The sequence below is a fragment of the Indicator indicator genome, chromosome 3 (assembly GCF_027791375.1).
Source record: "Indicator indicator isolate 239-I01 chromosome 3, UM_Iind_1.1, whole genome shotgun sequence".
NCBI lineage: Eukaryota > Metazoa > Chordata > Aves > Piciformes > Indicatoridae > Indicator > Indicator indicator.
In genome coordinates this window covers 6,319,565-6,338,729 of record NC_072012.1, presented here as the reverse complement: position 1 = coordinate 6,338,729, position 19,165 = coordinate 6,319,565, and the positions used below count along the sequence as shown (strand labels likewise).

The following is a 19,165-nucleotide window of genomic DNA, read 5'->3' as shown; positions in this document are numbered from 1 at the left end:
CTGAAAAGATGGCAGGGTTCATTCATCACCCAAACAACTACCAGCTCTAAGAAAAAAAAAAAACAACAAAACAAACCCACAAACTTCAGCCACAGTCAGGGAAATCATGTCAGAGAGAGTGAATGTTGCTAAAGGAAAGAAAATGATGTAAATTGGCCAGGTCTATCAAGGAGCTTCAAAACTTAACAACTGCACAGGTCCACAGCAGTGGACTGTGGAAAACCTAAATCCCCTAGCCCCAGTCTCATTCTTTTATTGTGAAATGAATAGAATACTTGGGATATCTAAAGTAATTACTCACTGACCTTCCAAGATCTTTTTCTCACCTTTTGCACAGTACTGTGTAACAATGGAGATTAATCCATCATAGCGACATACAACCTACAGGAAATTCATCTACAGCACTCTCAGGACTTATATTTGCATCATGTCTAAATTACTGTGTTGCTGCATCAATACATGAGGCAGCAGAAACAAGACTGAGCAGATTCTAAATCTGATAATGACAGGACCTTTGGGAAAAAAAAAAAGTAGCATTGATTCTGTGGATTTGTTAGCCATGTAAAAGTGAACTAATGCCTACTGTAGTGCTTTAACAGTCCTGTGCAGAAGTTTCCACTGGTTAAATGTTCCCTAGCCAGGAGACTGCAAGTCATAAAGTCATAGAATTGTTAGGGTTAGAAGGGACCTCAAAGATCATCTAATTACAATCCCCCTGCCATGGGCATGGACACTTCACCCTAGATCAGGTGGCTCACAGCCAAATCCAGGCCAGCCTTAAAAGCTGCCAGGGATGGGTCTTCTACCACCTCCCTGGGCAACCTGTTCCAGTGTCTCACACCACCCTCATCATGAAGAAGTAATAAGTGACAGCTTAGATCACCTCCACAGAAAAAGCAAGCAAGTTGAAGGAAGGCTCTACAGAAATCATTCTCCTGTTGTATGAACACATTCCAGCAAGCACTTGTACAAAAGAGGTGCAAGTATCACCTAAAACCCTGCTGCGGTACACAGTGACAAAAGGAAAACAAGAATCTCAAACAGTGTCAGTTTCAATTGTCCCAGGGAGAAATTCAGAATTATTTAGCTAAATTAAGCATATAAACTATCAAAGGAAATAATAGGTGAAAAGAAACCAATATTTTAAATTAACTACAAAATAAATAGAGTTTTTATTAGAATAACAAATTGGATCTCAGCAAGTACAACAAGGTCAGCTACTGTCTTGTACCCTTTTTTCCTTTGGTAGAATGCTGTAAATGAACAATGGTTCTGACTTCTTATACAACACCTTTAACTAGTTAAGAAGCAATCAGTGTACTGAATCCTTTAAGGCAGTGGCATTGTTCCATAGCCCACGCAGCCCTAGCAAACAGCTTGCACTGGTCTGGAATCAAGCCAAGGTAGCAGTAGCATAGGCTAACTGCAGAGTTTGAGAAAAAGAAAAAAATAAACCTGATATTCAGTCAAAAAAAAAAACAAACAGGGCATGCTCCTTAACTGGAAACGAAAGCATTTACCTTGCGCAACTTCTGCTTGGTTCATAACTAGTGCACATTGAGAAATCATGTGAACTCACTTTCTGCCAAGCTGATGATCTAAAGCAGATCGTGCTGCCATTGGCAAAATTAGCCTTTCAGTACACATCAGAAGTTCCTGCCCAAATCACAAAGTACTGCCAGCTGATGAATAGACCCTGCACAGCTTCTGAAGCTGGAAACTTAAGTCAGTTACTTTTGCTTTAAAAACAATTAACAAACAAGAAAAAAAAAATCCCTCAACATACTTTTGTTTCCCTTCGTTTAGAACAAAAGTTTGTTTTCAGCTTTAGAGGGCAAATTCTCTACTCACTGCCCAACAGCTGGCATGGGTCACCTCCACTGAAAGTAAGTCTTCCTCCAATGGATAGGTACCTTACTAACGGAACCTCTGCCCTCCCACAACATGTCATTCTGCGCTTGAGTGGTAGATTTGCATTGCCATCCTCCATAGTGCCCTCTCTACGGCCATCCTGCATATTTTCACACTTAATGTTACTCCCTCAACCCCATTGGTCCTATGTTCCTGAGGAAGAGCAAGATCCCCACGCCACAAACTTCACTCGTGTGAATAGTAGGGGGAGAGGAGTGAAAGGAAATTCTGTCTCTTAAGACTTCCCCAGCATTTCCAGTATCTCCTTAGAAGTTTCTAGTATTTGAAACCAAACAATAAGAAGATTCTTTTAAAAATCATGACTTGGTGAATAATCCAATGTCTTAAACCTCAACTGTTCAACTTGATCATGACTATGTTAAAATCACCCAACCAAGGCACATTTTGTTTTGCTGTAAACATCCAAATTACACAATGGCTCAAGGAAGCCTTCTGCCTTTCTGTTTTAATGAACTTTTATTTCCCTCAAAATTTATATTTGGCCTGTTGACCAGCTGCGAAATACATTAAAGGCTCTAATTTCAAGCCCAACAGAATGTGTTCTTTGAAAACATTTTACACATGCTAACAGAGTGTGAAAGCTCTCTTTTTCATACATGCAAACTGGCTCCTTACAGTGGGGGGAAAAATCAAACCAAACCCAGGATACAGCATTTTATTAGTCCATTACTTCTGAGCTATACAAATATTAATGAAGAAAGATGGTCTACAAAGGTAATTACAAGATCACTCACCTGAAAGTCTCTTATAAGGCTTGTTACTGCTTTTAGTGCCATTTTGGTGTTTCTTGTCTATTGAAGGAGCTACAATTCCTTTGCCGTTCAGAATCTTTTCTGGTGATGGTGGCACTGACTTGGATGTCAAACCAGATTTTACCAAAGTTGGAGCAGGTATGGTGGAGGAAGAGGCTGAGGAGGAAGTGATGGTGGTAGTGGTTGCAGAATTCATTTTAACATTGGCACCATCTGCCTTCACTAGGTTAGGAATTTTCTCCAGACTGACTACTGGAACAGGAACGCTGCAAAACCAAAGAAAAATCCTCAAGTTGTTTTCGGTGCCAAAGATTTACAGTTACTTAATTCACAGGTAAGAAAAATTTCAACACAAGTGACACAGTATCTTCAGACCAGACTGAAGTAAAATATTTAGGATCACTACTGACTATTTTTGTTCAATCAAATGTTTACAAAATGAGGCATCTGTAAAGCCTGGCAAGTAAAGAAGTATCAAAATGAACCTTTGATTTTTTTTTTTTTAAAAGACCTAATCTGCTGCTATTCATACACAAAATAAGTCTTTGGTACTAAGCAAACACACCCACTTACATAAATGTCTCATGTCTTTCACATGGGCACATATCAAATGTGTGTCTTATACTAAACACTCCATGACAACAAAGTAGTTTGCTAATAACATTACCATTTTTAAACAAACAAAAATAACTCATTTGTTCAGATGTGTCTGAATGACACTTTAAGGAAACAAGGAGAAAAACTTTAAGCACAGCAACCTTAACAATATTCCCTTCAGAAGATTAGGATCCTTGATGAATTGAGCATTAGCAAAATGTCCTTTTAATGAAACCGTACTAATTTAAAAATTCCCCATGTAATTATTAGCTTACTTGGTTCTTTTCAGAATTAAAGTTTGCAACAACTAGCTTCTCTTAACTACCACCACAGTGTATTTGTGATGTTAACAAAGGTTATCTTCTCAAATCAGCAGAAAAAAAAATGGAGATAACTGATTTTCAATTCCAGCATTATTTTTATCAGATCCTATCTGCATGAGGAACTATCCAACAGTGATAGTTGCTTTCTACCTACCCATCAATTCTAGAACTGGATGTCTTGTGAATAGCAAATCTACTTCAGCAGAGAAGTTGGACTAAAGGTGATCTCTAGAGGTCCCTTTCAACCACTACCATTCTGTGATTCTGTGATGTGACTACCAATTAATACCTAATATATAAATTATATATCCCTCCTTACTGAAATAAATGCAGAGAAAAAAAAAGAACTAATTAAAAAACCTAAATTCTCAGACCTTTAATCTCAGTTTTCATTGGAGGCTGCAAAAGAAAACATCTTGCTTATTCAGTTCTTCCTGAAGAGTTGCTTTTGACGAACAGCTATCTGTTCTGCAATCAAATTCACACAGGGATCATGCAAAAATGACAATTTTCAGACTATCATTCCACACTGAGCAAACAAAATCAACATAATGGTCATGTTTAAGAGGTAAACCAAATTCCTTATCTAGGAGAGTCTCCTTAAAAGTATTGCTATCTTTTCCTTTCTGAATAACACAGAACCTCCAAAACTTTAGTTCCCAGCATAAAGGTTGAGGACACTGCCCTGCACAGAAAAACTTCTTAAACCTCAGGGTTTCTTTCATCTATTATCTTTGAAGGTTTAACTTGATGTATTTGGTTAAAGGTAAAATGAAACCTATTTATTAAGAGCATGAAATTACTTCTTAGGAAACCATACTCCACAACATGCTTCTTGCATGTTCAGATTGCACATCACTGCAGTGCTTTGGCACAGTAGTGCAGAGCTTCTGCAAGTGCATTACTCATGTGCTGTCTGTCAAACACACAAGCCCCGTGCAATAAGTATCTATCCTGATGCATATTGCCACGTTACAGTTCAGGTAAGAAGAGTTTCTTGCCAGAGACCACACTGTTCTCACTTGCCCAAGACAGGCAACGTCTGCCTGTCTGCACACTACTGTTGTTTGAGGCTTCCCCTCAGTCACAACTCTTCTGTAATTTCAGTCAAGGAAGAGGAGACAAGGAAAAGGCTGAGCTGCTGAACTTTGCCTCCGTATTTGTCAGTGACACCAGTTGCTCCTTGCAGGATCAGCCCCTGGAACTGAAAGATACAGATGTGGAGCAGAAAGCAGCCCACACAATCCATGAGGAAATGATCAGTGACCTATTGTGCCACTTAGATGTGCACAAGTCTATGGGAGCAGATGGGATCCACCCAAGGGTACTTAAGGAGCTGGCAGATGTGCTCACCAGGCCACTTGCCATTTTTTGTCACCAGTCCTGGTTAACTGGGGAGGTCCCTGTTGACTGGAGGCCAGCAAATGTGACACCCATCTACAAGAAGGGCTGGAAGCAAGATCCAGGAAACTACAGGCCTGTCAGTCTGACCTGGGTACTTGGGAAGGTTATGTAGCAGGTCATCCTGAGTGCCATCATGCAACACATACCAAGACAACCAGGTAATCAGGCCCAGTCAGCAGGGGTTTATGAAAAGCAGGTCCCAACTGACTAATCTGATCCCCTTCTGCAATAAGATGACCTGCCTAGTGGATGAGGAAAGTGCTGTGCATGTTGTCTACCACAACTTTAGCAAAGCCTTTGACACTGTCTCCCACAGCATTCTCCTTCGGAAACTCCTGGCACAAGGCTTGGATCAGTGGCCTCTGCACTTGATAAAACACGGGCTGATGGCCAGGCTCAAAGAGTGCTGGTGAATGGAGTTAAATCTGGCTGATAAGCATCACTAGTGGTGTCTCCCAGGGTTCAATACTGGGGCCTGTCCTCTTTAATGTCTTTATTAATCAACTGGAAGAGGTGATTGAATGCACCTTCAAGTAAGTTTGCAGCTGGGTGGCTGCGAGAGGGTACGGAAGCTTTACAGCAAGCTCTGAACAGGTTAAATCAATGGGCCAAGGCCAAGTCGTGCACCTAGGTGACAACCACCCCATGATAAGTTATACATTTGGGGGTGTGTGGTTGGAAAACTGCAACTTGGAGAGGGACCTGGGGGTACTGGCTGACAGGCGACTGAATATGAGTCAGTAGCATGCCCACATGACCAAGAAAGCCAATGGCATCCTGGCTTGGATTAGAAACATGGTAGCCAGCAGGGACAGGGAGGTGATCATCCTCCTGTATTCAGCACTGGTGAGGCCACACCTTGAATATTGTGTTCAGTTCTGGGCCCCTCAGTATAAGAAGGACATTGAGGTCCGGGAGCATATCTAGAGAAGGGCAAGAAGGCTGGTGAAGCGTCTGGAGCACATGGCCTATGAGGAGCGTCTGAGGGAGCTGGGGTTGTTCAGTTTGGAGAAGAGGAGGCTGAAGGAAGACCTCTCTGCTCTCTAAACTTTCTGAAGGGAGCAAGGAGGGAGCAGCCTCTTCTTGGTGCAAAATGACAGGATTAAAGGAATGGTTTCAAGCTGCACCAGCAGAGGATCAGGCTGGATGTTAGGAAATATTTCTTCATGGAGAGGGTTCTCAAACACTGGAATGGTCTGCCCAGGGCAGTGCTGGAGTCACCGTTCCTGGAGGCGTTCAAGCAGCCTGTGGATCTGGCACTTAGGGACATAGTTTGGTGTTGACCCTTCAGTGCTGGGTCAAATATTGGACTAGATGATCTTTGAGGTCTCTTCCAACCAGATGTATTCTGTGATTCTACAATCAGAGAAATATGACTTTAAGATGGCACTGTCCATGGGACACCATTCAGAAACACCAGCAGCAGGGTCCAAAATAACTCAAATCTTGACATCCCTGGGCTAATACAAATCCTCTGTTTCTCCACAGCTGCTGAAGGTGATAAGGAGAAAGTGCAGTGTTTTGCTGGAGCAGACTCCCAGAAAGTTGTTAATTTTTGTTCTAAGGGTATTTTAACATAAAAAAAAAAAATCTATGAAACTTGATGCAAACAATATGCATATTAAAAAAGCTAAAAGGAAGATTTAGACATTACAACATATTCTGGAGCTGTAAATAAATTCTATGAAACTTCCACAGCCTGTAGTACCATAAATACAGCAGTCAGCTAGTCAGAATACATACCTAACTGCAGGAAAAAGTAGAGCACTGGTCAGTAACTAAGCAAAAAACCTGAACTTACTCCCAATCCCAGAACTGCATTAAGTACTTTGGTGAATGCAGCCATGGAGCTATGAAAAACAGCATGTGATCTTCTGCTTTTTTCAGCTGCTCTGAATTTAAGTTAAACACAGAAAAAAATTTCTGAAGTCTCAGGAATCTTTTTTTTTGCTTTTAAATAGATGGTGATTACATTTTCTGAAAACAGCAGAATTTTTTTAACTGAAGATCAAGTAGTTTATATACATACTATGTATAAAAAAATATATACATTTAGTCTGTAATATATATACTATAACTTACTGTATAATATATGTACTATAATTTACTCTATATGACATGAACAGTCTTCATGTCTAGTTTCTAAGATCTATCTTAATTCAAAGTATTGATAGAGTGAAAGGTATTGATGCACAGTATTGATATACAGTGTGTTACCTGGTCTAGTAGTAAAATACGGTCAACAAACATGAAAAGAGGTTCTCTGTTCTGCAGTGCTCAGAATCTCAAATCCTAGGGTACACAGGGATGGATCACCATGAAAAAAGCCCAGCAGAGGGAACATTTTCACTGAGTTTTGTTACAGACCAACCAGTCAACCTTTATATCACATATTTCATTGGAATGTGAAAGAAAAAATAAAAGTATTCCAGTATTTGAGGACACGCATTGTATAGGACTTCTGGCAGTCTACAGGAAATTATCTGAGACTTCAGAAGCTACAGATGGTAATCATAGAATTGTTAGGGTTGGAAGGGACCTCAAGGATCATCTTCACTCTCATGGTGAAGAACTTCTTCCTAATTTTGATCCTGTCTTTTTTTTTTTAAGTGGTTACCACATTAACCAAAATTGAGGATTCGTCTTAGCATAACACAAAGATGAATCGATAACTAAATGGCAAAGTAGAAGCTCCACAGGCCTGCTCACCATGGTCAACTATGAAGGCTAAATGGTAAATAAATCACAAATGTTTAGATAAACAGCACAGCACCAACATCCTCCACAGAAGTGCTCAGAAGTTGCACCAGAGCATGGCAGGTGAAGCAGCATCCTTCAGGCAGGTCAGCAGTTGAGGGAGAGAGCTCCTGGCTGCAGGAAGCATCTGGGTTATTCTTATTAATTATGATTGCTTGATCAGTATTACCTTGATTACTATCAATCACCTTACTCTTTGTCTTTTTCTATTTTCTGTCCTTTTGCTATGCCTCTTACCACCCCAACTGTAAGCTTCAAAACCTGATGGTTTAGATTTATCTTGTGCAAAGTGCAGTGGTGCTCCAGCACTGTTCCAATCTCTAAGCACTGCTGTATTAATAGCAACAATGTTAGACAGATACAGGGGGGAAAAAAAAGGAAATCTGAGCTGACAGATATTTATGGATGATGTATTCACAATAATCCTTCATATTCTAATTACAAGAAGGGAAGTATTAAAACAGCAGTTACAAAAATGAAATAGTTCCAGATCTCTTTCGTCTGATCATGCTTTTTAAAGCATTAGCTGAGGAGCAATCTGAACCCTACAGTACCTCTTAGAACAACACAGGGTGTGAAGAAGAGAAAGAGCTCCTGGGTCAATGTTTAAGATGATGACTCAACCAAAACTAGACTTAATTAAACAATGGAAGAGTTGGGTCTCCATGCATGCAGGCATGATAACAGAGAGGTCTACTGGGCCATGCTGTTGTGAAGGCCCTTGCTGAAATACTACTACTACTACTTGTAACAGCTAAAATTTAAAAGACATGCTGCTGGAAAGAATCAGGCAGGTGCAACAAAGATTACTGTAGGTCCACAAAGCAATCATTACAAGTGATAAAATTCCTAAATTAAGCTAATTTGCTAACCGTCTGGAAGAACCTTTGTGGTATTCGTGGTATGAGACTACAACATAATAGACAAAAGCACTGAATAACTAGAAGCTTCTGAGGATGATCAACCACACTTGGACATATGATGAGTACTATTTACATTTTTGAGTCAAATTTATTTCTCAGTTGAGAATTCGTTTCTAAAAGATAAGTGAGTGAAATTCTATGGCTTGTACAGACAGCTGAATGGAAGATGTAATCTTACAAAGTGATCCACTTTACGAATAATTTATCCTTTAAGAAAAATCAGACCTGCTGAATATTTTCTAAAATTCTAATTAAGAATTGTAATCCAATAAATGAATAAAAGCAAGCACTTCTTTCCCTAACAGCTCTCAGGTCTCTATAAACTGTGATGATCATCAGACAGATTTTATTCTTTAACAAGTCATATAATCTAAAGCACTTAACACTAGATTTTAAAAAACAACTTCATTCACATCCACTTCAGACTGTTTGTGATTTGTTACACAATGATTACAAGATTTTAACTACCATGTGGCTCATTTTTTTCTGCTGGTAAACAAAACCACAGTATGATCTCCTAGCAGAGCTGCGAGAATTGAGTAAGTCACAGGTATAACTACTGATGCATCCATTGACAAAGTATTGAATGGAGCAGTACCACATTTTTTAGACAGCTAAAACTACCTTGTAAATCATCGGTAGATGTTTGGGCTGTTCCCAATAAAGGGACTGGTGGAAATGCTTAGTTACTTGGTTCCCTCCCAGCTTTTACTGACTGACAGAATGCCATCTGTTGCCAGAACAGAAGATACTGTTCGTAGATTCAGTCATTATGCTGAAATGGGGGTATGCAACTTGCTGTCTGCAACACTAGGATGAGAAGTAGGCTTGTAGTCAATATTATCAACAATCTAAAGTGGTACTTTTGATTTTCTTTTTATTTTCTCATATGTTCTCCAACATTCAGAAGAAAAGGTTGCTTATTCAGTCAAGGATTTTTTTTTCAAACAGTAAATGAGGCCTTAACTAGACTTTAACTAGAATAGCCTCTAAATCATGTATGTGTATGTGTGTGTAATCTAAGCATCCAGATTTTCTATTTTCAGAATTATATGCCATATTTGCCCACAATGCTCACCACACTTATAGAGACGGTGGGTTTGGATTTACAGAATTGATCGAGTGTGTTCCAGGGCAAGGCAAATACTACAGCTAGGCAGAAGCTGCTCTCTTCAAAAATCAAACTGACCAGTCCAGTTTCAGGCAGAAAACACTGAGTTATTACTTTAAAATAATTTAAGTTTATGCTTTATCTCATGAGAGGACGTTTTGCATTATCTGCTTTAGAGTAGTTGTGTCCAGAAACACTACCTAGGATCATGACCTTATGCTAAATACTATATACAAAAGGAAAGGATCTTTATACAGTAAGTAGAGAAAACAAAAAAACCAGGAAGTCTTACTTTCTCAAGTTCATGGACACAGAACTGAAGCCAAGGAGACTAAGGCATGGACAGAACCAGAAACTAAACCCAGATCTCAAGTCACCAATCTAGTGACCTAATCACAAAACTATCTTTTCTGTAGATAACTAATGACAAAACTGTTTCTTATGGAATAAAACAGTGACCCAGTTCGGCTCTCATTTACATTTCCGCAACTCTGTTGCTATTATCACAGTCACAGGAGGGTGGGCCTGGCAGTCTTAAATCCTGTATGTGTATATATATCACAGTACATGATGTAAGACGCCCTCAAAAGAGTGTTTGTTGCAGACAGAATTTTCTTCTGTCTTCTTACAAGGCATCAAACACTATCAAAATACAGAATGAACTCCAACAGCAGCTGCTGTTAAAGATAAATAAATATAACCATTAAGTTTTAATGAACATTTGTTAAGTCAGTATTAAGAACTGAGGAGACCTTATTGTGGCCTTCCAATATCTGAAGGGGGCCTACAAGAAAGCTGGGGAGGGACTTTCTAGGGTGTCATATAGCGATAGGACTGGGGGGAATGGAGCAAAAAATAGAAATGGGTAGATTCAGATTGGATGTTAGGAAGAAAATCTTCACCGTAAGGGTGGTGAGACACTGGAACAGGTTGCCCAGGAAGGTGGTGGAGGCCCCATCCCTGGAGGTTTTTAAGGCCAGGCTGGATGTGGCTCTGAGCAACCTGATGTAGTGTGAGGTGTCCCTACCCACAGCAGGGGGGTTGGAACTAGATGATCCTTGAGGTCCCCTCCAACCCTAACAAATTCTCTGATTCTAACTCTGCAAAAAAATCCTACTGTTTAAAAGACTCAATTCTAAAGGCTCATACTGTAAAAGAAGATGAACCTTAAAGATAGCAAACTGGGTCAATATCTCCCTTACTATATGTGTCTTAGAAAAAGCAGACATTTTATGGAACATCAGAAAAGTAATCCAGTCCATTTTCCTCTTTCTCTCTACATCTTAATGTTAAAACCATCCAGTTTCTTCCCTTATGAAATGTAGAGGCTTAAATAGTTAAATTTTATAAGTTGAAAATACAGATTTATTTTTGATGACGATGAAACACAGAAATTTTTATTTTACTGAATGCCTTTGGTACTACAACCAATGGCCTTTACCAATGCCTTTGGTAACTATTATTTTGGACCTTACCATGGTTTATCCCGTGATACTTTTGAAGGAAATACTGTGTGCTGTTTGCCACTGGAGGTAAGTAGATTGTCTTTGGGCGTTTTGAATGGCTTTGAGTTGCTGCTGACAGGGTTATGGCCGCTGATACAGGATTTCGGTTTCATCTGTACTAGGGACGTCCTGGAATTGCAGGCTGGAGAAGCTGGAGAAGGGGAAGGTTTACACATTGAACCGTGTCTTCGTTCTGTAATGGAAAAAATAATGAACAAGTTACAATGATTTCATTACTCTGAAGAATACCAGTTCATTACTGCTGTGAATGCCATGAAGCCCAATGAAATGTAACAAAATCAACTCTGAAGTGCTCTTAAAACTTTAAAAAATAGTAAAATAAATGCTAATAATCTAACAGGAAGTTTCACCAACAAATCTCAAACCATTCTGTAAGTAGGAAGTAACCACCAGCATCTGTGAGGTATACTAGGTATCCCAACACTTCCAGGTAAAGAAGAGAGTATCCAACAACAGCTCAGATGGCTCAATGAAATACTCCATGACAGACACGAGGTTGCTTCTAAAATGGTTGATGAAGAATCCATGTGACCTAGTTATTGGGAAGCTTACTTTATGGTTATTGTGTTTCAAGTTTAGTGGGAAGCTTCAAGGAAAAGAAGTAGAAGACTGAAAAGTAGCTAAAGGTCTGCCGTACCCCGCCCTTCTAGAGACACAGGCCCTGCCTGGTTTGTAGCTTGGAGGTTATCTCCAAGCACCCATCAAGGTAAAATCTTATTTTTGTCTGCCAGAGCAAACAGCAAGTGCAAAAAAGCAGGAAGTTTACGTATCAGTTACAAACATAGCATCTAGAGATCAGGCCCTTGTAAAAGCACTGTCCACATTTACATGAGAGACCTCTTAAGTAAGACTGCAAAAAGCAAGGCCTTGCTGGCCCTACAACAGAACAGGCAGCAGGATAGACAGGCTTCAATAAAATTGTTTGGATTCGGTTGTTATTATTATTATTTTTTAAAATCAAAATATCCTCTCTCTGATACTGTCCAGTAAAAAAGAAGGTATTTAGCTATTCTTTACAAACGGTGTATTTCTCCAGGGAAGAAGTGCTAGTATGTGGTCAGCCAGCTGGATCACAGTGTGCTGCAAACAACAGGCTTGAAACTGCAAATTTTAGCAGGACTTCAAAATATTACAACAGACAGGAGCTGATTCTAGCTGAAAGGTGCTATAAAATCATTAATAGTACTGCATTCATGACTGCAGTAACACCCTTCACCCAACCACTTCAACTCCACGGTTATCTAGTTCTGGTGCTCCCCAGCCAAAGTCAGCAAGGGTCAGGGGTGGCTGAAGGAAGAGGAATTTTCCAGTCAGAAGCAGCTGGCTCCACTTTGCCAGCACCCCAAAACTGTAAGCCTCCACAGCAAGGATCAGGCGAGTACCCGTGTTACTGACACAGTAATAGAACACAGCAAGCCTAATGTAATTACAGACTGAGAACTTTGGACAAGCTGAAGTTTCTCCTTCCACAAAATTCTTCCTTGTCTAACACCTTCAGCATTTAACTTAAAGAATCCAAAGTGGGTGCTGCTCTTCAAGCTCACATAGCATCACCCCATTGGCCAAGAGCAGGTTACAGAACCAACAGTGACCTGCTCCTGCAAAGGAAGGTTTTGTATTTACCTCATCAACCCTGTGCTCGCTAGTTTGATATTTCAAGGCTAATTAAGAAAAATTTTCCCACAGAGAATCAGGACATGATGATTTGTCTGGCATCCTCACAACTAAAAACTTGCCAGCAGCAGACAGATTCATCCATGATTAATCTGAAATAGGTGAATACCTCAAGAACAAAGAGAATTAAAAAAAAAAAAAAAAAGAGTATTCCAAACTGTCTCTATTATATCTCCAATAACTAAACAAAGGCGTCTTTAATTAAAATCAAGTGCACCCACACCTTCATATTCACAGCCTTAATTACAAATGCTGCAACTGAAAAACATCAAGAGAAGTGTAGCCAGCAGGTCGAGGGAGGTGATTCTCCCCCTCTGCTCCATTCTGGTGAGACCTCACCTGGAATACTGCATCCAGTTCTGGAGTCTCTATTACAAGAGAAGGGCCATGAGGATGATGAGAGGGCTGGAGCACCTCTCCTATGGAGACAGATTGAGGAAGTTGGGGCCATTCAGTCTGGAGAAAAGGCAGCTCTGAGGAGACCTTATTGTGGCCTTCCAGTATCTGAAGGGGATCTACAAGAAAGCTGGTGAGGGACTTTTGAGGGTGTCAGGGAGTGATAGGACTGGGGGGAATGAAGCAAAAATAGAAATGGGTAGATTCAGATTGGATGTTAGGAAGAAATTCTTCACCATGAGGGTGGTGAGACACTGGAAGAAGTTGCCTAGGGAGGTGGTAGAAGCCTCATCCCTGGAGGTTTTTTAGGCCAGGCTGGATGTTGCTCTGAGTAACCTGATCTAGTGTGAAGTGCCCTGCCCACAGCAGGGGTGTTTTAATTAGATGATCCTTGAGGTCCCTTCCAACCCTAACAAATTCTATGAATCTATTTTTTAATATGAAAAGTATCTCCCCCCACTCCCACAAAATGCCAGTCATCATTTGCTAGTTTTCACCCCTCAACACACCTCAGTGTTCAGCCTCTGGTCTTTAAAAGTCCTTCTTCAGGATGCAGTTAGTTTACATTCATGGCAACAACTGTGTAAACTACACATCTGTCTCTGAAATGCAGAGTTCCACTAACTCTGCTTTTTCGTTAAATAATGGCTATTGTTTCAAGATTCACCAGCCCTCTCAGCAACTACTTAATCAACTTAAATTAGGTTAATAAAGATTTGTAACTTTCTCATTAATTACTTGAGGACTGATGAAAAGGAACTGCTATGTAACCAGCAAGACCAAGCTGTATATAAAGGGAAACTTGGAAAACACCTACAATTTCCATGTAAAAATTACATAAATTCAGGGTTAATTACTCCAATTTTCACCACAGCTACTGTTTTCCCCAACATCAGCTGCCTTCTAGTAAACTGTCTTCAATATCACCCCTCTAGATATATTTGGAAGTGAAACACTCTACTCTGTAATTAAAATTAATCTTCCAGAAAGACAACTATTCAAAATACTGACCATCTAAAATTGTATTTAAAGTAACCCAAGTATCATATGTCACAGCAACTTATTTATCAGTCTCTTTACACTGGATTTTCAGTCAAGCTAAACATTTGATGCTTTTCCCCAGACTATTTCCTCAATTTATTGATACCCAAGAGCAAAGTAGTACATAAACTTTGCATTTTTTTACTGTAAATACAAAATGTTGGAAGAGGCACTGCTGTGATATGACACTATAATAAAGTGCATCCTACTACTTTAAGCAAATGTTTACTCAAAAGATAGGGAAGGAAGATTACTTTTTCTCTGTGTCAGATTGGTGGTTATCCTTTTGATTAGGAACAACTGCTATATTTAGTATTTCCTTTAATTCCATTGAACTCTCCTCTCCCTCCAAAACATGGCTACAGAACAGTTTTCCAACACTTTAGATAGACTCTCACATGTATTTGGCAATTATCAGCACTACCCAGCTTTTCTTGAAATTTCTAGAAGCAAAGTGGAAATTATGTCCATTATAAAGTCACACAGGAGGAAGAACATAAATAGCCAGTGCCAAACCACCATCAGTATTCTGAGACACTGCTCAGACAGGTAAAATATGCATATTTACTCACATAAGTGAATATCACTTCAGTGTCAGCAGAAGAAGATGGCAGCAACAGCTTGCAGATAGGGTCACAGTGGAGAGAAGGAAGAATAATTCATTCCAAGGGGACTGAAAATCAGTTTGAGATGGGCAACCACCAAAACAAATCTCAATAGTGGAGACATAAATCAAAACTAAACATTGATATATTCCTTCTGAAGAACTATGAAGTTGCCTCTTGCTCCCTCCTTCCTTAATATGTATGCGGTAGTGAATCAATTTTAGACATTGGTAGTAAGCTTCAGAGAGAACTAATGGGAATAAATAACAAAGCAAGAAGGGTATCAGCTGTCAAAATCAACTGCTTAAACTAGGATGGCAGCAGTGTTTCTCCATCAAACTGAGTTTCATTGTCACATCTTTTAGAAAATAAACATTATACTTATTTGGCTACTCACATTTTACACATATAAAAGGAACTATACACAATATAGAAATCTGTTATTATATGGCCTGTGTAAAAAATTAGTATGTGAATAAAGGCATTTGAACATTAAATATTTGTTATAAAATTAGATATTCACATACTAACACATTCAGGAGACACTCAGCCATCTGTACAAAAATTTCTCTGCTTGTTCACAGTTCACATGTAGACAGATTAGATCTAGCAGAGCAGGTGAACTTCTATACACACAGCTGTGGTCATGGCTGTCCCCACTTACATACAGAAGTGGCATAGTCACTAGACAAACGAAAATTTCTGCCCATAGAAAGCTAAAAGATCCTGCAACATACCTAGAAAACCAGTTAGCACTCCTAAGAGACTATCTGAAATCCCACATGCATTTCAGTTTCTGCAGAAGCCTGCAATGCTGTAAACGTCTGCTCACATTTAAAATACGAAAGAGAACTTTTCCAATTAATTTAAATACTTCCAAGTGGATTTTTACACTCCACATAAATAACAACACATATTCTGTTCTGTTACTAAATACCAGTTGCTGTCAAATCCACAAGCAGAAAGAACAGAAAGTTACAATCCTCTTTACCGCATTAATCCTTCTGCAACCTTTCATCTGTCTCAGCGCAGCCACTGCAGCAAGTGACAAGCAACATGTGACTTCTGCTGTCAAACAGTTAATGTATTAATGTCATTAATCTCAGAGGAAATTTTAACACTCGCTCACTGAATTAACTGCACTTTATAAAGAATCAATTTCAGATCAATATCTGTTATGTTTTTCTAGTTAGTGCAAGCGTCTAAAAGCCTAATGCTATGCATCACCCTAACGCATGCTGCAAACTCTACAGCGCTATCATTGCAAACAACATTCAACTATTCCAGGAGATTCTCCATGTCCTATGGAAACATGGATATAGTCCAACTTTCTCAGCCAAATCTGAATTGTTTGTAGATGCGAAGTCTTTGCTGGAGACTTAACATTCCCTGAATTTCCAGAGCTTGTCTCCCATGCCCTTGTACTTAATTTTTAATCCTTCCTGCATCCGACATAATGCAAACCTCTACCTTTCCCCAAAACCTTTGCTGCCACTGCCGAAGTCCTCTAGGTCTGCGTTTGAATCTGTAATTCCCCTGGATCCTCTCTGACAGGTCACCAGGGAATACTAGCAGCTGTTTTGCAGGAAACGCCACATCTCCTTCTAATCATAAGCAAAAAAGTAAAGCAACAGAGAGGCAACATGAGCTCCAGAGCCACAAGCACAGCATGTGGGAAAAAGGCTAAACCACACTGATTAGAAAGCCTTTTCTTGAATTTTTGCCTTGACTGTCTCACACAAGATCAAGCACTCGATTAGCTCACAGTAAACCTTACAGACACAAGGTTCACCACAATAGTGAACATACTGTCAATAAACACCAACCTTACGTTTCCAGGTGGACTGCAGTTTTGTACCTAAAAGATTTTTATGCAGTCCTGAAACTGCAGGTATCTCTAATTCAGACTACAAAGCCTCCCCAATGTTTCTTAAGTATGTGCCAGCTACGTTCATTCTCACCCAATGTGTGCTACTCACAATTAATCAAATCAAGTGAACAGTTTTTGCCCAACAGTTAATGTCTTCTCCATGGGTGAGACACAGATGGTTACAAAAGAAAAAAATAATGATACAGCGTGATCAGCAAGAAAGGTACACTTTTGTTCTTTATGTATTTTTTTGCAGGTAGTTAAAACGAAACAAAACAAAACAAAAATCCCACTAACACCGTTCGGAGACACCAGAACTTTGTCTGCACCAGTCATTTTGAAATGTTACTCATTTAGCACTATCTAACTTCCTGTGTACAAGAGGCCTATAGCACAAATCAATTTCAAGTTGACCCATGAGTAACTCAGAGACCCAGTGCTATGGATTATGGCTTTGTACTACACTTGGTAAAAGCGAACAGAATATAATCACTAAAACTCAGAAAGGCAGTAAATGTATTTGCTGTCAGTAAGCTTTTACAGAAAAATACAACTCCTTTTAAGCTTGTATTCATCACAACCCTTGAGTTCATAGCCCTTTTACATAAACCAGCATAAACTAATTTATCTGATTGCCTCAACACAATATGAATCCTGTTTTGATATTCCCCATTTACAGTATTTAAGCAGATGGTAATGAAATTTACTGTCTCATTCCACAACATGATTCTGCTCCAGTAGCGTTATCACAGTCTTGTTGATTAAGGTGTTACTTCTGGTAACTCCATATACAAACACATTTTTTTCTAGCTACCGTATATCCTGAGCTGTTTTGTTGCACAGCCCTTCACTGTGCAAAGCTGAGCAATGTATACTTACAATTTCAGTAAATAGTGAGTCCTGCCACCTTGTACTGACTCCAGTTCAAAGATTGCAAACGTAGTTGGCATTAAATGTAAACCAGAAAAAAACCCTACACATGCCCAAAAAGCGACAGCCAGAAAACTGAACAACGAGACTGCTTGCAGAAATGTGTCATCCTGCAGTAACTGGCAGCTGGTTCATAACAAGAGTTCATAAACACCTTGTAAGCACTTTCATTTTGTAGCCACAGTTTAAAAAAAAAAAAAAAGAAAACCCAGTGCATGTGGTTAAGCAAAAATAAACATGAATTTGATGCTAGCATAATGTTGCAAGATTGAAGGATAACTTTACAGGCTTTTCTGACAAAACACTATTCCAAGTCCAGCTGAAAAAGTTTGGAAATAGTATCTGCAAACCATTCCACCGTTCTTGCGCTGCGCACTGGAAAGGAAACAGCACAGTCGGTTTCATTTTGATACTTGTAAACTGACAAAGGAAACAAACTGCCAGCTCAAACCCCCGGACTGATCTGCTGCAGAAAATGCAGCTCAACAATCACAAGTTTCATGCCAGGTCAAATGACATAATTGGGAAATTATCAAGTGCTAAAATAACCACCCTTCTGCTGCTGTTTATTTACAATAAACGCAAGCTTCGCTTCCTGACAGAAACCCAACTAAAACGATTCTCCATTTCAAAAAGTCTACAAATGAGTAGGATCAGCAAAATTATGCAAAACATCCTGCTAGAAGAAACGTAAACTGAGCCACTTACAGCAAGAAGCAGACTGCCAACTTAATCTGATTCTACGACGACTGTAAACATGTACTTTTGGAACGTGAAATGATTCACATTGCCACAGATGCCGTCAGAGAAACACAGCAACGTGATTAGGTATTCTGCACACGGGAAAAACTCAGGCAGATGACCTGCTGCAGCAAATACCAGACCAGCGCCTGCACACACCAACTGTTTTGACTACAGGCACTTGTTAAGCACCAAGTTTCAGGTCCTACCAGTTGGACACCAGAATTGATCCCATGCCAAGTACAACAAGCGCTGAAAATGTCAGTGGTTTTTTTTGGTTGGTTTTTTTTTTTTTTTCCCAGCAAAACACCCAAGTGTGTCTTTAGAGGAAGGCAACTGCATTTTTTTTCGTTCCTGATTCAGGAAAGAAGGAGACCACTTGTGTGGAATACAGTAGGACAAATCTGCTGGGCATTTGTCAGAAGGATTAATCTCTAGAACATCACCAAATTACACTTAAGTAGCCAGATCTCTTTAAAATGGCCAAATCCCATAAAAAGCTACACACATTTAGCATTTCCCAGAACACTTCCACTCCTCTTTGGTACACGGCATGAAAAGAATACAAAAAAGAAGGGTCAAA

General features: G+C 39.6%; 1 protein-coding gene across 2 annotated transcripts in view; it reads right to left on the bottom strand.

Moving 5' to 3' along the window:
• The window catches only part of ATXN7L1 (ataxin 7 like 1), a 32,701-nt gene extending 21,206 nt beyond the window's left edge, over nt 1-11,495 (bottom strand). For both annotated transcript variants that reach the window (XM_054399526.1, XM_054399527.1), the window contains exons 1-2: nt 11,275-11,495; nt 2,667-2,950 (exon numbers count right to left, since the gene is read on the bottom strand). In XM_054399526.1, coding sequence (XP_054255501.1) covers nt 2,667-2,950; nt 11,275-11,480 — 490 coding nt within the window. In that variant the 5' untranslated portion in view covers nt 11,481-11,495. The remainder of the gene's footprint in view (nt 1-2,666; nt 2,951-11,274) is intronic.
• Nucleotides 11,496-19,165: the final 7,670 nt, after the last annotated feature.